Source organism: Cydia strobilella, chromosome Z (genome assembly GCF_947568885.1).
Source record: "Cydia strobilella chromosome Z, ilCydStro3.1, whole genome shotgun sequence".
Lineage (NCBI taxonomy): Eukaryota > Metazoa > Arthropoda > Insecta > Lepidoptera > Tortricidae > Cydia > Cydia strobilella.
Genome location: NC_086068.1, coordinates 33,314,532 through 33,336,926, shown reverse-complemented (window position 1 = coordinate 33,336,926; position 22,395 = coordinate 33,314,532). Strand labels below are relative to the sequence as shown.

The 22,395-nt window shown below is 37.9% G+C and overlaps 1 protein-coding gene across 2 annotated transcripts; it reads left to right on the top strand.

Annotated features, from left to right (window-relative positions):
• Nucleotides 1-1,158: 1,158 nt before the first annotated feature.
• On the top strand, nucleotides 1,159-20,641 carry LOC134754455 (NADH dehydrogenase [ubiquinone] 1 alpha subcomplex subunit 2). Of its 2 annotated transcripts, XM_063690789.1 has the most exons (4): nucleotides 1,159-1,369; nucleotides 1,446-1,552; nucleotides 12,811-12,889; nucleotides 20,484-20,641. In XM_063690789.1, exons 1-4 carry the CDS (start codon nucleotides 1,290-1,292, stop codon nucleotides 20,485-20,487), a joined length of 270 nt encoding a protein of 89 aa, XP_063546859.1. In that variant the 5' UTR covers nucleotides 1,159-1,289; the 3' UTR covers nucleotides 20,488-20,641. The 2 variants fall into 2 exon arrangements, with proteins under 2 accessions (XP_063546859.1, XP_063546858.1); XM_063690788.1 differs by lacking the exon at nucleotides 12,811-12,889 and having other exon boundaries at nucleotides 1,170-1,369.
• The last annotated feature ends 1,754 nt before the right edge of the window (nucleotides 20,642-22,395 follow it).

Below are 22,395 nucleotides of genomic sequence, written 5' to 3'. Positions count from 1 at the left end.
GCCTTTTTGATTGCCCAGCATTCAGCACCGTACATCATTGCCGGTCTCACGGCTGTTTTGTAAACTTTAAATAATTATATTAAATAATAAATAATAAAAATATATTACACGAACGTTTTTTTTTTTTCATTTCCTTTTTGGTACATACATGACTAGAAACTATACTTAGTCTTTTAGCATTAGAAAAAACGGTAAACCATTTCCACGTGTCTTTTTATTGACAAGTTTTTTTATAAATATAGCAATATTTTACTTATGAAAGCAAAAGTATGTAATGATCGTATATTATATTTGTTGTGACTTATTTTCAAAGTGTTTTTCGATAAAACGACACGTTAAGATCGCTCGCCTTCTTTCTAATGATAAAAAAACGAGAGGTATAGGTAGACGGTTCTGAGTGGTAGACTGCGACTGAGATAAAAGCTATATTAGGTACATGCATTAATCCTCATATCAGGCGGCTCTTTGATTCCAAGGATTGCATAATTTTTATACTTTTTAATGATTTTTAGAATATGAAAATTATAAAAAGTATAAAAGTTATGCAATCCTTGTATTCCACGCATTTCAATTTCATTTCATTTCAACGAGCCGCCTGCTACAGATTTCTTGAAATTGCCGCTTTTTGTCAGGTTCAACTTTCATTAGCCACTATTATCAATTTGCCAATTTCGTGATTATTCTTTTACACGGCACATAAACTTATGCATAATTTATCGATATAAAAAGTCGACACAGTTACATCCCTAGCAAATTATCAAACTTATGACACCGTACGTAAATGAGAAATAACAAGCATATATGCATCTCTTTTCGGCACATTATCTGATTCGTAAGGAAGAAAAGTACGGGTATACATTTTTTCGGAAGCATTTTTGCCCGACTTCTATGCTTTAGTCATTATTCTGAGCTGGGACATGAGTATAACATGAACCATATAAGGCAACAAATAACCCGACCAAATTACGTAGGTTGTTTTTGGTAGTATTTCGGTGTATGGTGGCGCCGCCTAATTACTGTTTTTTGATGGACACTTTTCATACATAGAGATTTGGCTCCTTTATATAGTCTCCATGATCAAAAGTATTCTAGTGACAGAAACAGTAAAAAAAAAGTGACAGACAGATATAGATCCGACAACGTTGTGGTTATATACTTAATACTCTTTGGATCCGACATTTCGATTAAATTTGACGTTCGTTGGTCGGTGAAAAAATTGCCTAAATATCTGCCTTTTACTGTGAATTTCTTAACGTTTTGTTTATTGAATAGAAGCACAAACGTTAAAAATGTCAGTACGTCTAGGCGGCGCACTAAAAGAGCTCCGGATTCATCTGTGTCAAACCAATAAGCAATCTGCGGGCGTGAGGTATGCTTGATTACATAAAACTATGAAACATTAATCTGACGAATATTGCTAATTAACTTAACCACATCCCTTTCAGGGATTTTATTCAGCATAACTATGTATCTATCAAGAAAGAGAATCCTGGCTTTCCTATATTGATTCGTGAGTGCAGCGGAGTTGAACCTAAGATCTGGGCCCGATATGGTATGTAAAATAGTTTTGATTTAGGAATATTACTTTGTAGTACTTTTTATAGGTTTAATAACATTATTTTCTGGCTAGCAGGTATTTAGAGACAGTGTTGAATGTTAGCATGCATTTTGTTTTGTTTCATTACATGTGACTGTTAACATTATGATTATTAACTCCTGTCACCAAAAACATTTACTAATGTTAAAAAGATTAACCCTTGCATGATTTTTTCTTTTTGCCTGAAATTAATATATCTTACATAATTGTTTACTGATTCTGGGAAAAGTAATAAAAAATATTAAAACATTGATTTTCACTGCTAAACCAGGGTTAGAATTTACATAGGGTAAATCATATTTTATGTAAATTTATACAATTATTGGTAAAATATATAAAAAATCTTAGTACCATTAGAAATTTGTGGTATTTTACTTTATTGTCGATGGTGCTTATGCCGCACAGCGTTGTGCGGCATTGTTTTTATATGGAGCATCGTTTATAATGGCGTAAGCGCCATCGACAATAAGGTCCCTTTTTATTGGAAATACCACATTTATAATAAAGATTTTAAGGTGGTTCGACTAGGTTACCCAAAGCTTAAACCCCGCTAGATGGCGTCACTTTCGCAAATTTTCGGGTTTTATTTTTTTGTGGAATAGTGTTGGTATCTGTATACTTAAAAGTATGTTTAGCGCACTCTTTACATAAACATTGAACTATTATAATAAACATTGAATACTTCATTGTTATTATAATAAACATTGAATACTTCATTGTGCAAAAACCACCTTTAATGTTGACAGTGTTTCTGTCATGCTATTTCCTACTATTACTCACACATGCAAACAGTTTTTCCGTGATGCTTGTAGTAGACAATTTCATGCAGTGTAAGTATGCTGCAATGGCGTTGCGGTATGTTCGTGGAAATACGTGCAAGAGAATACGGGTTCGAGACTGGTTATTATTATTATTATTATTTAAGCTTTGTTTGTTCTACAGTCAAGTTTTTTTCTTGTTTTTGTGTTTTTACTTTGGCTTTGTTTTGGGGCTGACTGCAGATCCCAACTGCTGGGTAAAAGCCTCCTCACTTTTTCTCCACTCATCCCTGTCTTGGGCTTTTTGGAGCCAGTCTTTTCCTGCGACAGAGGAGATGTCGTCTATCCATTTCTTTTTGGGCCTTCCTGAGCGCCTCCGTCCTACAGGTCCAGTCCACTTTGTTGCTTCCAGTGTCCATCTTTTGTCCCGATATCTGGATACATGACCTGCCCATTGCCATTTTAGATGAAGAGTTTGTTGAAGAGCGTCTGTAAGTTTGGTCTTTTGACGTATTATTTCGCTTCTAATTTTCTGTATTTTTCTTATATTTAATAGACTTCTCTCCATCGATCTTTGACAGGTCGTTATAGCTTTACGCACTTTATTTGTGTATGTCCAAGTTTGGCTTCCGTAAGTTTGACTTGGCAGGATACAGGTGTCCATAACAATTTTCTTGTGGGCTATGCTGTATTCGCCTTTCAGGATTTCCTTCTGGGACCAAAACTTTTTCCAGGCTGTGTTTATGCGTCTGTCCACTTCTTCCTCGTTGTTAGATGGGCTAAAGGATATGTGTTTTCCCAAGTAAATGTATTCATTAACATAATCAATTTCAGTCCCTGCCACATTTATTGATCTTCTTCGACTGTTGGTCATAGCTTTTGTCTTAGATGTGTTCATGTGCAGTCCTACTTTCTTGCTCTCCTTGTCAAGGGTATTCATCATGTCTTCTAGTTGGGTCGCAGATTCTGCCAAGATTATAATATTCGTGGAAATACGTGCAAGAGGATACGGGTTCGAGACTGGTACAACAGGGGTACTTTTTTTGTTCTTTTTGTGTTATCTTATCTTTCTTATACCTTTTCTTCTTTGAATTCTTGTTCGATTCCGATATAACCGAAATATATTTCAGTGATATCGGAAACGGCTCTAACGATTTCGATGAAATTTGCTATAAGGGGTTCGATCTAGCTAGGTCTTATCTCTGGGAAAACGAGCATTTTTGAGTTTTTACTTATGTTTTCCAAGCAAAGCTCGGTCTCCCAGATATTCAGTATTATTAATAAATTCGTTTATGACCGTTTTATAAAAATATGTGACGTTTTGAACTAAAAGGTACCACATTGTCGGTTGTCGATTAGGTTGATTTAATTTTGAAGCTTTATGGAAATAGCGTCTTATTGACAACTGACAATGAACTGTATCCGTTTGGCTGAAAACGCCTCATATATTGAAAACCTGACTTTCACAGATCTCACCTTTTTGGGTTCTTCCATCTCAGAATAACTAGCATATTCATATTGAATCCTGATGCTAATATATAAAACATGTCCCAAATATTTTTGTATAGAAGTTTTACTTTGTACTACGTCACGCAGACTGGGAAAATTTGTTGATACTAAAACATGACGTGATGGATACGATATTTTAGGATATCTTTTTATGTTAGGATTAGGATGGAGAATACTGACGATTCTTAGTAGCACTAGCCCAAGGAAGTCCAGGTTTGTGTCAGGTATCAGTTTTTTTTAAGCGCTAAATATAGTTCTACAAGTAAAGCAATCCCTTACTGCCCAGCCTCTATAGTATTTTTCAAACTGGAAGGGTACAATGATAGATTTCATCTCCATACAATTTATAATCTAAAAATGCCAAATGTTGCAAAATTATATTGAATTGACATCCATCATTGTACCCTTGCAGTTTGAAATAGTTATTTACGATACAAGTGCGGAAAAGATGAAATTCGAAACGAGTGGCGATAAATTAAAACACGACTGTAGGGTGTTTAAAATCAACACGAGTTGCGAATTACCTATTCGCACGTGTATCGTACAACGTTTTACAGTACATATGGCCCTTTAAACTTTCGAAATATGCACGAAAAGTGCTCTTTACGCACTAGGGCGAGAAAGTTGCACCATATGTGCTGTAGTAGTACATTTCGATGCTAGTGCGGAAAGTTTGTGATAACTTCACGAGTTCCGAGATATAGACTCGGGACGAGTGAAGAATGACATATCCGCACGTGTATCGAACGACGTTTTTTAAAACAGTTGCGAAAAAATAAGAAAAGCAACAAGTATTAAGGAATGGAATTCGAAACTTTTTATATTATTAATTCTGTGACATCATTGACATTGACATTATGAAGAGGTGTTTTTCTAGCTTTTATTCGACTAGAATAGATTTTGTTATTATTATTGAACCCACTTCAATGAGTTTTTTTTTTAAATGCATGTTCTATAAGACAGAAACAATTGTAAATATTAAAACATTGTACTATTATTGCCTAAATATCGTTATTTACGATTATTTGTGTATCGTATATTTATAAAAACAATATCGAATTTTGTCTTTGGAAACTTAAAACATTCTTGCAGTAAGAAAATACGCCTCTTCTTCGACAGGCGTTCCGTTCCATTCAGACAGCTTATTAAGGCGGTTCCCTGAGCCAGAAGGCGAAAAATCTCCTTATATGATCATGTTTTTCTAAGAGGCGTTGATATTCGTAGACGTGGAAAAAATATATGTAGTTTTTGACTATATTATCTTTAACAACATAGCTTCCGATACACGAATTATGACACTTCGCTCGATACAATTAATTCCCAAAGTAACCTCTAACTCGGACTTTTAATCCTACTTTACTCGGTTATTTATTATGTGATACTATAAACAAAAAAAGAAGAAAAAACAATCTTAACGTAAATAATAATTTCATAGCTTTAGAATTTCGATATTGTATGGTAACGTTTTTAAAATAAATAAAAACCGACAAAATTCGATCAAAATTGACACTTGGCGCGTATGTTCTTTCCCGTTCTTTCTTGCGAAATGTGACAAAGACAGCGGCAAACCGATGGAACGGCCTTAAGAATGGTTTTTCAACATTAAAAAATAAACGTGTTATAATACTTATAATGATGAACAGGTAAGTAATAAAATATGAAATATGCATATTTTTCGTATTCTTACATTAACAGTAGGTTTTTATGTTGATTACGACGTTTAAAGGAAACTAATATAAACACTCATCAATAAGTAGTCATGAATTGAAACAAGTATAAATTTAAAAAAATTGGAAAAGTAAAAAGCACTAGTTCGCGAAAACCAACTTTCCGCACTCTAAACAGTCACGAAAAGTAGCACTTTTTGAGCAACTGTATTAAAAAATACTTTTTAGTACATATGGTGCATGTACGTGCATATGTCGAAAATGTAAAGGGCCATAATTATGTACTGTAAAACGTTGTACAATACACGTGCAAAAAGGTAATTCGCAACTCGTGTCGATTAAAACACTCCCTTCGGTCGTGTTTCAATTTATCGCCACTCGTTGCCAATTTCCTACTTTTCGCACTTGTATCGTAATGTACTAATAATAAAGTAGTAATTGTAAAATAAAATTAAAACTTTTTTTATATATTTTTTTTTTGGATTCAAGTACAGTGAGTAACAACATTGCATGGCCTTCTAATTATAACTATTCACAGACCACCCCCTATAGACCGAGCTTATAGGACGACTCGCGATCACCGCCCGTATGGTCTTATATAAGATTGCTCGCGCGCCGCTCCGATCAGTTGCGCCCAAGGATACGACTAGACGTGTGCGCCGATTAAAAAATTATCGGCGGCAGCGTTTGCCAAAAAATTGGCGGCGGCGGCGTATTTTCGGCGTGAAATCGGCGTGACCGTGACTTTCAGATTTCTTAAGAAAAATCGTTAATTTGTTGTTTTTGTTGAAAATTTGATCAATCCAGGTTGCTGGCCAGTGATTCCAGTGAACTAAGTATAGTTTTGAATAGGCTGTGAGTAAAATACGATTTGTAAATGAATAACATAGGATAGGTATAATAACTTAATTTCCCTAGTAACTTGGATTAAGGGGTTACCTGGTCCCAATGACCTACGATCTGATCTGTAACTCTCCATTTTCTCATGATCTCCGTGGTTTATCGTATTAAAAATGACGGACTTTAACAAAACAGAACTCCAAAATCCTTGAAATTTGTTAGACATAGTGGACTGTTATGGCTTCCTTTTAACGGTTTTCTTGTCGTACAAGCACCAGGCTTACTGAGACGTATCTTCTTTCTCGTTTTCTCATTGCTGAGGAACGCGATTACATGTAATTTGTCTCCATTTCGCGCGGTCATAAGCCGTGTGGACTGCACAGTGCAGACTGCCGCAAGCCGACCTCTTCATTGCGTTCGACCTTCTCACACATGCTCCAACTCGAGCACATTTGCCATCGGCCTAAATACATGTGTTTCTCCACATCATACATTGAAAACCGCATGATATGTCCGAGGAATCTAAGGGCTCGGCCATGGCATGTTGTGAAGAGTGGCGATATTGAGCTCTCGGGTTTTTTCTTCTAGCTGTCCAAGGTAAGCAGCAGTCATCGTCAACACCACATCTCAAAAGCACCAACCTTTGCCACTTCACACTTTTTGAGACTCCACGTTTTGGTACCATATTGGAATATTGAAAAGACGAGAGCACGCACGCAAGCTCACTTTATTTGCACGTCGAATACCTCTGTCTTCCAGATCTTTTCGAGGTTAGCCATAGCACTCTTAGCCATGCCAGTTCTGCGGCGTATCTCGGCGGTGCAACCACCGGCACTGGTTATCAACCCAAGATATACAAAATCGCCGAGTGCTTCGGTAGGTTTACTGATGTTTCGGCGAAAATTACTTGACAAACTTTCAGTTCCCAAACTATTTATCCCATATTTTTACTTGGGCGAAATTTCATTTCGCAAATTTTCATAATCCAACCTAACCTAAACCAACCTAGTACGTCATTTTCATTTCGCAAGTATGGGGTTGGGAAACGAAATGGTTGCGAAAATAAAAACTTGCTAAAATTTCATTCGGGAAATGAAACTGATGCCATAAGTTTGTTGGAAAGTGAAATTTGGCGAAAAATATTTTGGCTAAACGGCGGTATCCCGCTTTGGTTACTGGGAGAATATTTGCCCTGTCTACTACCATTACTTTTTTCTTGGAACGGTTGAACTCTAGAACTTTTATCTTCAAATTTCTTCAGAAGAGCCGCCATTTCGATGTATTTGCTATTGTTATTCCCGTCAGGCAGGCGACAATAGTAGCACAGTGTGTTACAAGAACTTTTGAGTCATATTATATTATCATTCATTCTTGTTAGATGGCCTATTATGGAAAGGGCTTATAAGTTTATAACTAGTAACTGCTACAAAAATGTTTGGTTAATTGAAAGCCCCAGTGACCCAGGTGACTGTAACCATAGCAACGAGTGACAAGAAAATGTTGCTTCACCCATTTACAGCTTGCACATTTCCGTAGGGCAAGCGAATCTACAGTGTTGCCACTCTGTCTCTCTCTCTCGAGAGAGTATTCGCTCATCAATATTTTCAGATTTTTGCTGGACTTAAATACAGTTTAAGACGCAAGCAAATAAGCAAGGATGATGGTCGCAATATTAGCCAGTTAGTTTTCCTTTTCAATTTCCACCTTGAGGTCCCATGGTACATGAGCCCACTGTGTTTTCGTTGCTCGTAACTCGTAAGTCTTGTCATGACTGAGGATTCTGCCTTCGTATGTGAGACAATGTGAATTCACAATTAACAAGAAAAAATCCTACTTCATATAGCTATCGCTATCTCATCTTTCTTGACGCTGAATACTGAGGATTACTCAGTTACTTTAATCGGTGTGTGAAACAGTTTGTGCAACTGGCTCTTCTGTTTTATTTAATTAATAATTGACGTATATCTGACAAAAAAAATCCATATAGTAATTCAAATACCAACTTGGAATAGCTAATTAACAACACTCAAGGTCACGCCGATCATTTATCGGCGGCGGCGGCGTGGCAAAAAAGCCCGGCGGCGGCGGCGCGCCGGCGCGGCGCACACGTCTATTCTGTTGCCGCTATAACAACAAATACTAAAAAGTACGGAAGTTGGAGTTACTCAGAAGCACCTTATTTTTTTAACGCTTTTACGAAATACATACTTTGTAAATCTCATGAATGTAAATTTCACCACAAAATGTATGCAACATATTTTCTGGGACCCTTATTAGGTACTTAACGTTTAGAATCTTATATCATTAATATGCTACGTAATTTTTTTAGATACGTTTATAAAGTACCTACTTAATGAATTATTATATTGTTTTACCACTGCCTGTAATGAACATGTCCCATCCCTACGCTTACACGTGTCGTTTGGAACGACCAATCACAACGCCGTGAGCACCCGTCCCCCGCTTCACTATTTGGTAATTTCCGTCGCGAACAAAATGGCCAATATTAGGCTTCTATAGGCGGTTTTCTGTGTAACTATTATAGAAAACGGGATATTTATCATGTTTATTTATATTATTTATTTCTCGATATTTTGGCCGGTCTTGCAAGAACGGTCGTTGTGGAGATCCCTGGGGGAGGCCTATGTCCAGCAGTGGATGTCTTGTTGGTGGTGATTCACACAACAAATGAAATAACTTTTTTTCATATTTGTTATCCGTAGTTGTCCCTATACCTGAAAGAAAAATAATATCGTGATAGCACAAAGAAAGATGATGCAACAATATGGATTCTAATAAAGTTATCACTTACTTACCTGGTAGCAATAATTGTGTTTTTCATTCATATACAAAATTCCATCATTTTCAACCCCAGGAAAGTTTCTATTTTATTGCAGTGAGGATGTCCTGATTTTTTCTGGCTAATGAAGGAAAACATTTTATTTCCAAGAATGCCTCTTCATTTTGCACAATACCTAAAAAAACCTAGAGTTAGTGACACATTGACTATTCGGCAACCAAAACAGTAATAATTACGTTATACCTATATAGGTATTGTTCACTGCTTATTATCCTACCATTACGGAAGAAGTGAGAATTATTTTCTAAAAAGATCGGCACGAGAAAATTACAATGTGTACATTGTGAAGGAGTGAAACTGTACCTTACGAAACTTCACCATCATGAATTCCGCTTCAATTGAGTCTGAATTTTCCTGGATTTTCGCGGACCAGAATACCGATGATTTTTGTAACTTGATTTAGACGTTGCTATCATTTTCAATATACACAAACAAATTGATAAGTCACAATAAACATGACCCTATGTGTCAGTGTCAACACTGTCAACAAAAAATGCACTAAACATGACGGCACTGCAAATCCTGCCAGGTCGGCCAGGCAACGTCGCCAACGTCATAGAGCGACAACGCCGCACGCAACGTATTTGTACACGACATTTGTGACACACACATACGTAAAATTGATGAAAAGATTACGTTGATTTATGTATGATTTCTGTATGAAACAAAGATTTTCTATTAATTTAGCGCAAACGAATATTCGAAAGTAGATAAATGAGCAAATATTTGTGTAGTAATAGTGTGTAGTGCCTTAATTAAAGCCGATTGAATTTTGTATGAAAATCGAACCACCTTAAATATAAATAATTTGCAAACCTTGTAAAAACCGCCTAAATTACATACTAAAAATCATCAACTTCTCCAAGTTTTCCCAATTTTCTGCCATTTCGTCTTATAAGAAATGTAATTTTTTTAAACGTGAATACTGCGCAAATTTGAATAAAACATCGGAAAGTGTATTAATTTACGATCAAACTAATTATACAGGACCAAATAGATTTTATCTAATTATGCATAAAATATATGGTTTTTGTTGTGTACATACATACATCCATCACGGGTCATCCATTAATTACATTACACGATTAGGGGGGGAGGGAGTCAAGAAAATGTGACATGATGTGACAAGGGGGAAGGGGGAGTAACAAACTTTGTGACGTCACTTTAATAATAATAAAATAAAAAGCCTTTTTATTCCATAACTACTAATAAAACATTTACAATCTTAAAAAAATATTTAACCTTACATACTATAGTGTTAGGACCCCTGTCGGGTATAAGCCTCCTCCAACCTCTTCCACCGTTCTCGGTCTTGAGCCTCCGAAAGCCAGTTGTGGGATATCTTTTCAATATCGTCTGCCCAGCGCGCGCGCGGGCACCCTGCTCCGCGCTTGCCTCCTGGGCCGAGCCAAGTAGTGGTTCGCTTTGTCCATTTTATATCGGTCATCCTTGTGACGTGTCCGGCCCACTGCCATTTTTGTTTGAGTGAGTGCTCGAGAGCGTCAATCACTTTAGTTTTTGCTCTTATGTTTGTGTGGCGTATTTTATCCATCAGTTTGATTTTTAATATTTGTCTCTCTATTGCCCTTTACAAACTCTAATTTTCTGTTTTATGTTGCTTGTATATTTCTATGTCTGACATCCCGCATCCGTAATTCAATGTGGGGAGGAGACAAGAATCGAGCACTTTTCGTTTCAGATATAGTGGAAGAGTGCTCAAAAGGACATATGCCATACTCCAAAACTTCTTCCATGTCTTGTTTATATGTCTCTACCTCTTCTTCTTTGTTTTCTGGCCTGAAGGATATTTGTTTCCCTAAGTAGATATATTCTTGTACATAATCTAATTTGATGTCATCTATAAATACGTCTCTTTCTATATTATTAGGCATTATTTTGGTTTTTTGTAAATTCATTTCTAGACCAACTTTTTTACTAGCTGTGTTTAGAGTGCTAATTAAAAATTGCATCTCCTTCCAATTTTTAGATAGCAGTACTATATCATCTGCAAAAGCAAGATATGTTAGATATTTTCCTTGGACATATATTCCTTTATGTTCCCATTCTAGGTTCTTCATTACATAGTGCAGGACGCTTATGAAAAGAGTCGGAGAAAGCGGGTCTCCTTGTCTGACTCCTCTTTCGATGCTTATATATCTGCCGGTGTTTTCTAGCTTGATTCTACTTCTGCAATTTGTGTATATGTGTTTCAGTATGTTTATGTAAGTTTCGTTTATCGTTGCTTCATTCAACGCTTTCCATATAAATTCGTGCTCTACAGAGTCAAACGCCTTCTGGTAGTCTATGAAAGCTATGTATAATGGTTTCCTGAATTCTCTATGCTTCTCTATGAGCTGCTCTACCGTTTGTAAATGGTCGATAGTACTAAACCCCTTTCGAAAGCCCGCTTGTTCTACAGCCAGAAAACTTTCTATTTTCGGGGCCACTCGGTTCTGAAATCATATTGCAAACAACTTATATAAGCTGGACATAAGGCTAATTGGACGGTAGTTTGCGATGTCTCTTGGGTCGTCTTTTTTATACAGGATCACGATGTCCGACTCTACCCATTGTATAGGTACTTTTTCCTGTTGCAGAACTTTATTAAAGAGTTGGACGTCACTAACTTATTTAAATTATTTTATTCGCTGTAAAGTTAAATAACGAGTTTCTTGAACGATAATCGTTTTTAATTGTTTCATTGTCTTTCGTAACCAGTTTTGGATTATAAAATTACTAATATTTCTTTTGTCAAAAATATTTTGGTAAAATATTAATAATACTTCATTCGATTTGCCGATTTCATTGAAAAAATGTGACGTCACACCAGGGTGGAGGGGTTTGCCAAATGTGACCAAGTATGACAAGGAGGGGGGGAGGGGTGAAATAACCTCGAAATTCGTGTGACGTAATTAATGGATGAACCCTCACTATGCATTTAAGGATTAAACCAGTGACTTCATTTTAATTTAAGATTTACTTCAACATGTGAATGAAAATGGATGAACCTCCAAAAGGTCAGATTACTTGTAAAAAAAACCGGGCAAGTGCGAGTCGGACTCGCGCACTAAGGGATCCGTACCATTACGCAAAACACGGCAAAAAAATCGCGTTTGTTGTTTGGGAGCCCCCTTAAATATTGATCTTATTCTGTTTTTAGTATTTGTTGTTATAGCGGCAACAGAAATACATCATCTGTGAAAATTTCAACTGTCTAGCTATCACGGTTGATGAGATACAGCCTGGCGACAGACGGACAGATAGACAGGCAGCGGAGTCTTAGTAATAGGGTCCCGTTTTTACCCTTTGGGTACGGAACCCTAAAACAGAAAGAAAAGTAGCTCCCGCATGCTGCTTTTATAAGGTTTTACCATGGTTTCCCCGTTTATTACAAAACAGGTAATCCAACAAATATTTAATACGATTCTGACAATACACATGCCATATGAATGACGTTTAGTGACTGCTAAAACATTGCCATATATAATTTTTAATTGAATGACAGCTGCAGACTTTGGTTGGTTTAACTCTAGCACACTGTGATGGTTCTTAATTGTAAACACATTTCTTACTTTACAGCAAGAGCATGTGAAACAGTAACTCCATTAAGCAATTTATCTGCCTCTCAAGTTATGGAAATATTTAGAAAACTGGCTGGGTAACTATCGAGATATCACTAACATGAACATTATAATAACAGAATCATTCAGTCAACTTCTAAAAAGCCTGTCAGACTGTTTCTTTTTAGCGTTTTATAGTTTGTGTGTATTTACTTTTACATGATTTGTAAAGCCTGACCAGGAATATATGAAGGGTACACGGAAAAAAACATGTCTAGTCACTTTTTTCGGAAAATGAGATTTTAATATCAAAATGTAGAGCTCTTAATGAACTATTAGTTATATTTTTTGCTACCACTGTATAATATAATGTAACACAACTTTTTTTTTAGTTAAAAAAGACCTGGTCACGGAATTACCATACATTTTGAAATGGTTCGAAATTTTGAAACCGCGATTACTCAAAATGTTACTAAAGTGACTAGACAAGTTCTTTACTTTCTCTACAAAGAGATGTTAGAATTTGATACCAACCGAGCAGTAGTTTTTTTATTTAATATTTACTAATATTATATTAATTTTTAGCTAGTTTTTTTAATATCTGTTTATTTCATAAGAGGTTAGAGGTACAATACAAACATTCGTCTTAACTCGGTTACAATCTCTATATTTTGAGAATATTTTAACTAAGCTTAGCCCTAATTATATGAGTTTTTCGACACATATTAGACACTTATTTATACTACCAGAGCCTGGATAATCCTTTCGACAGGGTCACCCTATTAAATGGTAGTGTTATTAAACGTTTTTTTGGCGCAGAAATAAAGACCGCAGGTCTGACACGTCCGCCCAACGAGTTGCTGGTCACTTTTTAAGCTTGGGCAGTATAGATCATAGGGCCCAAGCTTAAATATTCGGCAATTCGAACCGAACTATTCGGCCGAATACGAACTTTGAAAATTATGCCGAATACCGAATATTCCGCCCATCTCTAAATATAACTATTATATACTTACCTATTGCTTATTTATAATATTGATTTTAACTGTATCTAGTCATAAGTATTTATTTATCAACACTCGTCGACACAACATTAATCGTACTCTAATATCAACTTTCCATCCCCATTATAAATGTATTGATTTTGCGTGATTAAGTTATAATATCTACACATAATTTTAAAACTAACACGGGACTTAATCGCGTACAAACTTACGTTTATTTATGGCCTGACGTTTCGAACGTGACGTTACGTTCGTGGTCACAGGCAGACTGGCTGGCTGGAACGTCTTTACTACAGCAGGAAGGTATGTGAAGCAATTGAAATCAGAAAACATCGAAATATCAATCAAAATGAGGGACAGGGTATTTCGTCTTCGTGGAATCCAGTAATTAGCAAATGTAAGGAGGAAAAGACATCCCACCACATACCATCGGATGTCGTGAGTGTTGTGTGTAGGCAAAGTGACAACCCTAGCGTACAAGTTAATAATCAAGATCAAGTGCGGGTATTTCGCAAAACCCGCGCGGCAAGAAGATGTTGATACAATTCCTCGCCAGTCTGCCTGTGACCACGAACGTAACGTGACGTTCGAAACGTCAGGCCATAAATAAACGTAAGTTTGTACGCGATTAAGTCCAGTGTTCGTTTTAAAATTATGAGTGAAAATCGTGTTAGTTTAAATCAGTATATATCTACACATAATGTGAGGAATAAGTCATTTAGTAAGGTCAATACGGGTAAGTGTGGCTGGCCTTCACATTGGGCCTGTTTACAACTTTACACATTGATGACTGTTTACTGAGAGGTCATATATTTGCCACTAAACGCGAGTAGCACGAGCAAGTAGACATGTGCAGTGAGTGATTTTAATGAACTAGGTATGTCTTTTGATTGAACTTACTGACTGAAGATTTAACTCGCACAGTAACTCATCTTGTATCTCAGTGTTACTTGCTCGTTCTTCACCATTCCCACTCATGATTCAAATGAGCCGGCCGAGCCAAACGAGTGAGACGATGCGAACATGCGAAACGTCCGTTTCGGTGCGATTCGGAAGAATTCGGAGGGTGTCGGGATAACATGGCGGAATCCTATCGCGTGATTCGCCATCTGCCTTTACTCACTCGCCGTGAACAATAAATAAAAATAAAAATCTCTCTATTATCTCCCATCTTTTGAATTCCCTGCCTGCTTGACCTTCGGCAAAGGCCTCCTCCAACCTTCTCCACTCTCTCCGGTCCGTTGCCACTGCTCCAGGTACGGCCAGCTACCTGCGCGATGTCGTCGCCCCATCTCATTAAAGGTACTCCTAACATGCTCCTTTCCATGGCGCGCTAGCAGCATGCTAGATGGGATGTAGTAGCTTTTGTCAGGGCCCAGGTTTGGCTGCCATACATTAGGACAGGAAGAACACATGTGTTGAATAGTTTACCCTTTGTCTTAGAGTGGAGTTGTTTATCTTTGAAGACTTCTTACAGGGACCAGTACCTTTTCCACCCATTTACTATTCTTCTCTCTATTTCTTTCTCTATTATTTCATCAGGTGATATAATCTGACCGAGGTAAATGTATTCGTCCACGTATTCGACTGTCCTTTCTCCTATTTTAATGATGTTCTTCTCGCCATTTGCATCACCTTTGTCTTTTCCAAATTCATTGTTAGTCCTACTTCTTTGCTGTTAGTTTCAATGTCGTTTATCATTTTGTTTAGGTCGTCTGAGTTTTTAGCAAGTAGAACAATGTCATCCGCAAACCTTAGATGTGTTAGTCGGCGGCCATCTATGTTAAGACCGAGCTGATCCCAGGTTTCTGAATACCAACTCCACGACAGCAGAGAATAGTTTTGGGGATAATGGGTCCCCTTGTCTTACTCCTTTTTCTATTCTGAATGTCTCCCCATATCTTTCCAATTGTATGCGTGATGTGCTATTGCTATGTTGGTATATTGTGTGGTTGGTGTGAACAATAATGTCAATAATATATAGTCTACAGATCCACTAAGCGAAATGAGTGATATACGACTATATCTCCGCGAGCGAAAGATATGAATCAATCTTTTCAACTTAGTGAAGCGTTTTGCGCATCTCTATTAGCAAGTAGAAAATGTATGAACTTGCAATAAACACTAATTCATGTGTAAACAGGCCCAATGTGAAGGCACTTACCCGTATCTCCTACCTCGTACCTTCTGATTTAATTTAATTTTGTGGAAGTTTAAAAGTATTTTTTTAGGGTACCTAATGATTCTCCGAATAATTTTTAGCAGATTATCGATTCGCAGACAACGATTCGCCGAACATCGGTTCGCAGAGTGATTTATTTGCAGATGTAACTTTTGGTCGACTAACGTTACGCAAACTCTTTGTTCGCATACTGTTCAGTTCGCTTCTGTGTAAATTAGCAGAACTATTATTGGACGATTTTCATTTGGCAGAGTAATCTTTTCGTCTGAGCAATGTTTAGTCGAATAACGTTTCACATTTTATACATCGTTATTTTCGAAATAACAACTTCTTACAAAAAAAACTGTTTTCAAAAAGGATGAAATAAAATATAATCCTTTTTTAAGTATATGCGTTAAGTATATGTATAAAAAGTAAGTTACGAAGACGTTAGCGTATATGTAGTGCAAAACTCGTGGTAAGGCTACAGTTGCACTACATCAAATTGGTGGTTTTCGGGAGGAAATGCTTTAGTTACTTTAGAAAACAACGAAATCACTATACACGTGCCTTTAAAATTTGAAAGTTCCCTCAATTCCTCAAGGTTCCCATCATCAGAACCAGATTAATATGGGACCACCTTGAAGGTACCTCCTTTCAAACAGAAACAAAAAAAAAAAAACAAATCGAACCACGGGTCTCGGAGTAATCGATAAACATAAAGCCTGACCAGTAATATATGATCATTGTCAAGAGGGCGTTGTTCATTCTCATGTCAGTTCAGTATAGTATGAAAAAATTAGTTCCAGTGAAATTCCGCAACATGGCGCGTGATCGTATATTCCTGGTCAGGCTTTACTTAAAAACCGGACAAGTGCGAGTCGGACTCGCCCACCGAGGGTTCCGTACTTTTTAGTATTTCTTGTTATAGTGTAATGGATAAATATTTTGATGGCAAAATACATTCATTAAGCCTAACGGACGATTAAATCGGTGTCTCGAATGGTATCAATTGATTGTCCGAATTCCTTCGACACCGGGTCGGTCAAGAACCATGTATAACCAAAATAATTATTATCGTTCTCGATAAACGGGTATCGGTGAACCGATTGTCGAGATTTTCTTTCCTTTCTATTTTTTATATTATTCCTCGCTTGTCCAGCAACCCTTACCACGCTTTGGTGTGATCCCAATAGCTAGGATTTTGCGTCAGTTTGGTTAAATGTCTTGGGATGGTAACCCTGGCAACATTGATGTGGAGGCCTCGGTGGAACCTCCGGCCATTTTGGACTGATTTTCTTCCTGTGCCGACTTAAGATATCGGCTAATATTTGAGACGACGTTCTCCCTTTTGGTGAGTTATCTAACATTCGTTCGTGAGGATCGTGAAATGCGTGATCTGTTCTGTTGGATTATAACGTGAACTGTTTCTTTCAGCTGCCCTTGAGGGGTTATTGCCTTGCGGTTAACCCGCATCCTGTAAGGAGGAACCAGGCGCGTCCTGGGCCCTCTGGAGTTGACATTTGTTCACACAGAAATCCCGGCAAGACGATTTTCCTCCGATTGGTAAGATTTCGTCCCTACTTTCGCCAGAAACTTCATAGTCGCCATGCGGCCTCACGCCGTGGTCTTGCGTGACGCTGAACGATATCCTGTAGTATAACCCCAAAGGGCATAAAAACCCTGTGTCCCCTATGTGAAACGGATTTATCGGAGTGAGCCGTCCTCGCTTCAAATGGAGCGAACCACGAGCCCTGGCGTATCCTAGTCAAGGAAACTAATTCCGTATCCGGAATATTTCAGGAGGTATCTACTGGAGGCGCGGCCTTTGGCAGGGCAGATCCCGAATAACTCGACTAGTGCAGCTGGCACCGTCCGAGGCAGAGCTATTGGAACCTCCGGCCAGCCTGTCGGGAGAGTTGCCAACTACCGCTACTGTGCAGCTAAGCCTATATGTTTCTACTAAACCTCAATTTCTACTACTACATAGTGTTTACCTCTCGTAGCGCAATCGACCAAATATCACCAAGAAGTAGAATCCTGTAAAATAAATTAATAGACCCTGTTAAGAACAGATTTATAGACTAATTTCCCCGGCAAACAAAATGTATAGATAAATTAGTGCTACAAATAAATTGTTTCTTGTCCACTATCGCTTTAGTTTCTTTTATCTCTTTAGTAAACCTCTAGGAAAGAAAATATAGTATGACAATAGCGACAACAGAAATACATCATCTGTGAAAATTTCAACTGTCTAGCTATCCCGGTTAATGAGATACAGCCTGGTGACAGACAGACAGACGGACAGAGGAGTCTTAGTAATATGGTTCCGTTTTTACCCTTTGGGTACGGAACCCTAAAAAATAACATAGCCACAACCGAATTTTTAACCTAAACCAATTTTTTACCTAACTATGAACAAAAGCATAGTATATATAGGTTAAATTAAAACCTATACAATATAGGTTTTAATTTTATGGTAACTTCTGTTAGTGAACATAAGTACAATTAAATGTATCATAACCATCTTTATCAGACTCAAACTAAAAGTTATTGTGTAGGTTAGTCATGTCCTAGTCTAACCATAAATAAGAGAGAAGTTCTGCTAATCAATATTAATTAATGCCAAATGAACATTCGACCTATTGTGTTTCGACCAATGGTTTCTCGGGTAATTATGACAGTTTCCAAATGATTATTCTACGAATAGTAAATATGCGTATCAATTGATCTGCTTATTGACTAATCTTGCAAATGACTATTATGCGTAATGAGATTCTGCCAATCGTTACTCGGCCAAAGAACCCGTCGGCGAATCGTTGTCGGCGAAACAAAAATCGGCGAATTTTTTCCGGCATATCAATAGGGCACCATTTTTTCAATACTCGAGTGTTTTTAATCATTTCCACGTTTCATCTGGAATTTTAGATAATGATGATTACATAATATTGATTTGTTAAACTTATGAACGAAGAGAATGATTGGAGTCGAGTGTGCTAGAAAATGCTAGAAGTTAACATTGGTATGGTGAAGTGCAAGGTATGAAGAATGGGAAAGCGGAACCAATGGAGCCAGAATGGAGAATGGTGGAATGGGGGCCAGAACGGAGCGATTCACCGGATAGACCACTGAAATCGTCTGCGATGGTTCCCAAGGTACCAGATGTCGCAGACGATTTCAGTGGTCTATCCAGTTTTTCTCATATTGCCTTAGATGGTGTATTCCTACCAGACTGCTCCGACTTCCGGTACCTTGGGTCATTGAACCAAAGTGACGGAAAACATCGACCGTGACGTCCGTGAATGCGGGATGGATGAAATAGCGACAGGTCTCTGGAACAACTTGCGATCCACAAATGCCTCTTAAATTTATGGGGAAAATCTACAGGCCGATCGTGAGACCTGTTGTAAAAGACTGGAGGAAACCGGCCTGTTTTGACATCTCTCTTAAATACCTAAAACGGCTGACCATCATTGATATTTGTTCACATCTTGGTGTGCTCTATGGAACCGATCAGTTCGTGTGAGGTGTCGTTTGAAAAAATATTAAACGTACTATTATTATTGTTTCTTAATAACCGTAGTCATAACTGTAGTCGTTTACAAAATATTTTAAAATATATGATTTTTTACCGTGCATAGATGGCATAAGTACTGATAAAACATGCTTCTAACTCAATAAATTATAGCTTACCGCAATTAAAGTTATTACAAAATTTACGGGACATTTCATTGGCTTTCCAAAAACATAAGTTTTATTGGTGTATGATATTATATAACCTATATAATAAGATGTAAAAAAATATCAATGATGGTGGGCCGCTATCTTCCCCTAATTAGATTGCTATGAAAATTTTTCCAGGCGCTATTCTTACTATAGCTGCGGTTACTAAGTCCAAACAGACGAAGTCGCGGGCAAAAGCTAGTATTATAAATGCGAAATTGTGTCTGTCTGTGTGTTACCTCTTCACGCTTAAACCGCTGAAACGATTTAGTTAAAATTTGGTATAGATAGTTTGAGTCCCGGGGAAGGACATAGGGTAGTTTTTATAACAGAAGTCATCCTTTAAGGGAGTGAAAAGGGGGGAGGGTGGAAGTTTGTATGGGGAATCGATTGGGAAGCAGATTGGATAAAAAATAAGCTATCCGAATTACTAATTCCACGCAGACGAAGTCGCGGGCAAAAGCTAGTAAGTATATAAAGGGAAGTTTGAAAGTAGCAGCGGTAACGGAGAAGATGAGGAGTAGTAGGTTAGCGACTTAGCGTAGTATGGGCATGTACCTAATAAGATGAGAAGGGATGAATGTCATATAGCCAAAAGAATGTTAGGGATAAATGTGGATAGACGGAGAGCGTATGGTAGACCCAAGAAACTATGTGTGAAAGAGGACATGAGAAAGAAAGGAGTGTGCTGAGGTGACGAAAGATAGAGGAAAATGGAAGAGAAAAACCTGTTGTGTCGACCCCACATAACGTGGGATAAGGGTAGAAGAAGAAGACATAATATTGTTTTTTTATATATTTCAGATAAAGGAGTGGAGCGCAGTACAATTCTCACAAATTTATCAGCTGGGGATGTTTTGGCCGCCATTAAAAAGCTGGTAAAATAAAACCAAACAAATGTAATTAAAAATAGGTTTAGAAAAATACATATGTTGGGAAATTAAAAACTGATTTTTACTTAAGTACTTCTTTATTTCTTAGCCATCTACTGATTCTCAACTATATATCTACTTAAATACCAACGGTTATGTATATTTGTTATTTTTTTAGGTATTCTATGAACCCAAAATGTTAACTGAAATAGATGCCATATACGCAAGGCCTCCAGCTCCAGTGCTCAGGATGGGGACGGGGACCAAACCAGTGTTTTGCATTGACGGCAAAGCAGGCGCCAGCTAGGGCACTCGCGAGTCCACGGGTCAATGGGTCGGCACTGGAGGCCTAGAAAACTCTTTCGCATGACATCTATTTCAGTTTATCACTGCACCTTATAAAACAAAGTCCCCAAAGAGGCATTAACATTGTTTGACATTGTCACCTCGATTGCCAAATATTAATTGTATACAAATTCCAAAGAAAGTAGGTATGTAAAGGATACAGATGTATTGATTGCCGACTGTAACGTCCACTGTCACCGTGAGGGGGCTTGTTCAGTAAAACACAAGGTTTAGTTCCGTCCACGTGCGACAAGTCCATCGTCTGTCTGACCTACCCACATAATGGTCATGAGGCCGTGCACATTTATTTATGTATACATTACATCTCTTCCTTTTTATAATTAGGGTTCCGTAGCCAATGGGAAAAACGGAACCCTTATAGATTCGCCATGTCTGTCTGTCTGTCCGTCCGTCCGTATGTCACAGCCACTTTTTCCTGAAACTACGAGGGGCGTTCAATAAATTCTCGGTATGTGAATGAAAACAAAAAAATACGATAACTTTAATATTTTTATTTTTCAATATACTCCCCCCCCCCTATGTTGATACACTTAAAAGATCGATCAATTTTTTTTTATCCCTCATAAAAATATTTTTTATCTACAACTACTACTAACAACAAGCTACTCGCATATCTTTTTGAACCGGTGTCAGCATTTGCGGAACCGATCTCGCACTTACTTTTGACATATTAAGATGGTAATGGATTTTTAGGCATCATCGGGATTTATTTCTCACCCCGACGTGTCCTTTCCGAGTTTGAGCAGATGCTCACAGAAGTTGGAGCCCTGATAGGTCAGATATCCCCTATCCCGGTGCTGGTCGCTGTGGATTTCAATGCAAAGTCAATGGCATGGGGATCCCCAGCGACAGATGTCCGAGGGAAGTGCTGGAAGAGTGGGCGATCTCTATGGGGTTGACTGTCCTCAACACCGGGTCGGAGAGTACATGCGTGAGGCCCCAAGGGGAGTCCATCGTGGACGTTACTGTGAGTGTTAGGCCCTAATCTTGTTGTCTTGAGATCTATCGTAGGGGTGTGGACTGTATAGGGTGCGGCATAGGCGGCAAGGATGGAGTAAAACAACTGGAGCTCTTCTTAAATCAGATGCAGGAGGGTCGAGGTCGGAGAGGTCTTCTTTTCTTCTTTTGGAGAGGTGTTTCTTGCTCGGCTGCTCGATTCGTAATGGCTTCCTATGGCCGGCGCACCGCCTTTTATTCCCTCCATATTTAAAGACCTCGTCCCCCGCGCCGCGCCGGCGCGGGCGTCTGCGCTTCGCGCATGCGCAGACCTCTCTTTCCTCGACTCTCCTACGTTTCTCTTTATTTATTAAAGTTATATATTAACAAATTACATGCTTTATTTATTTATCCTACCTATCTTATTAGATTCTATTCTATTATCACAATTTCTTATTAGAATAAGGTTGCGTATACTTTTGCCCTATTTTCTTATACAGATCTACGTAATGAAACACAATGAGGAAAATTCTTTATTTGTT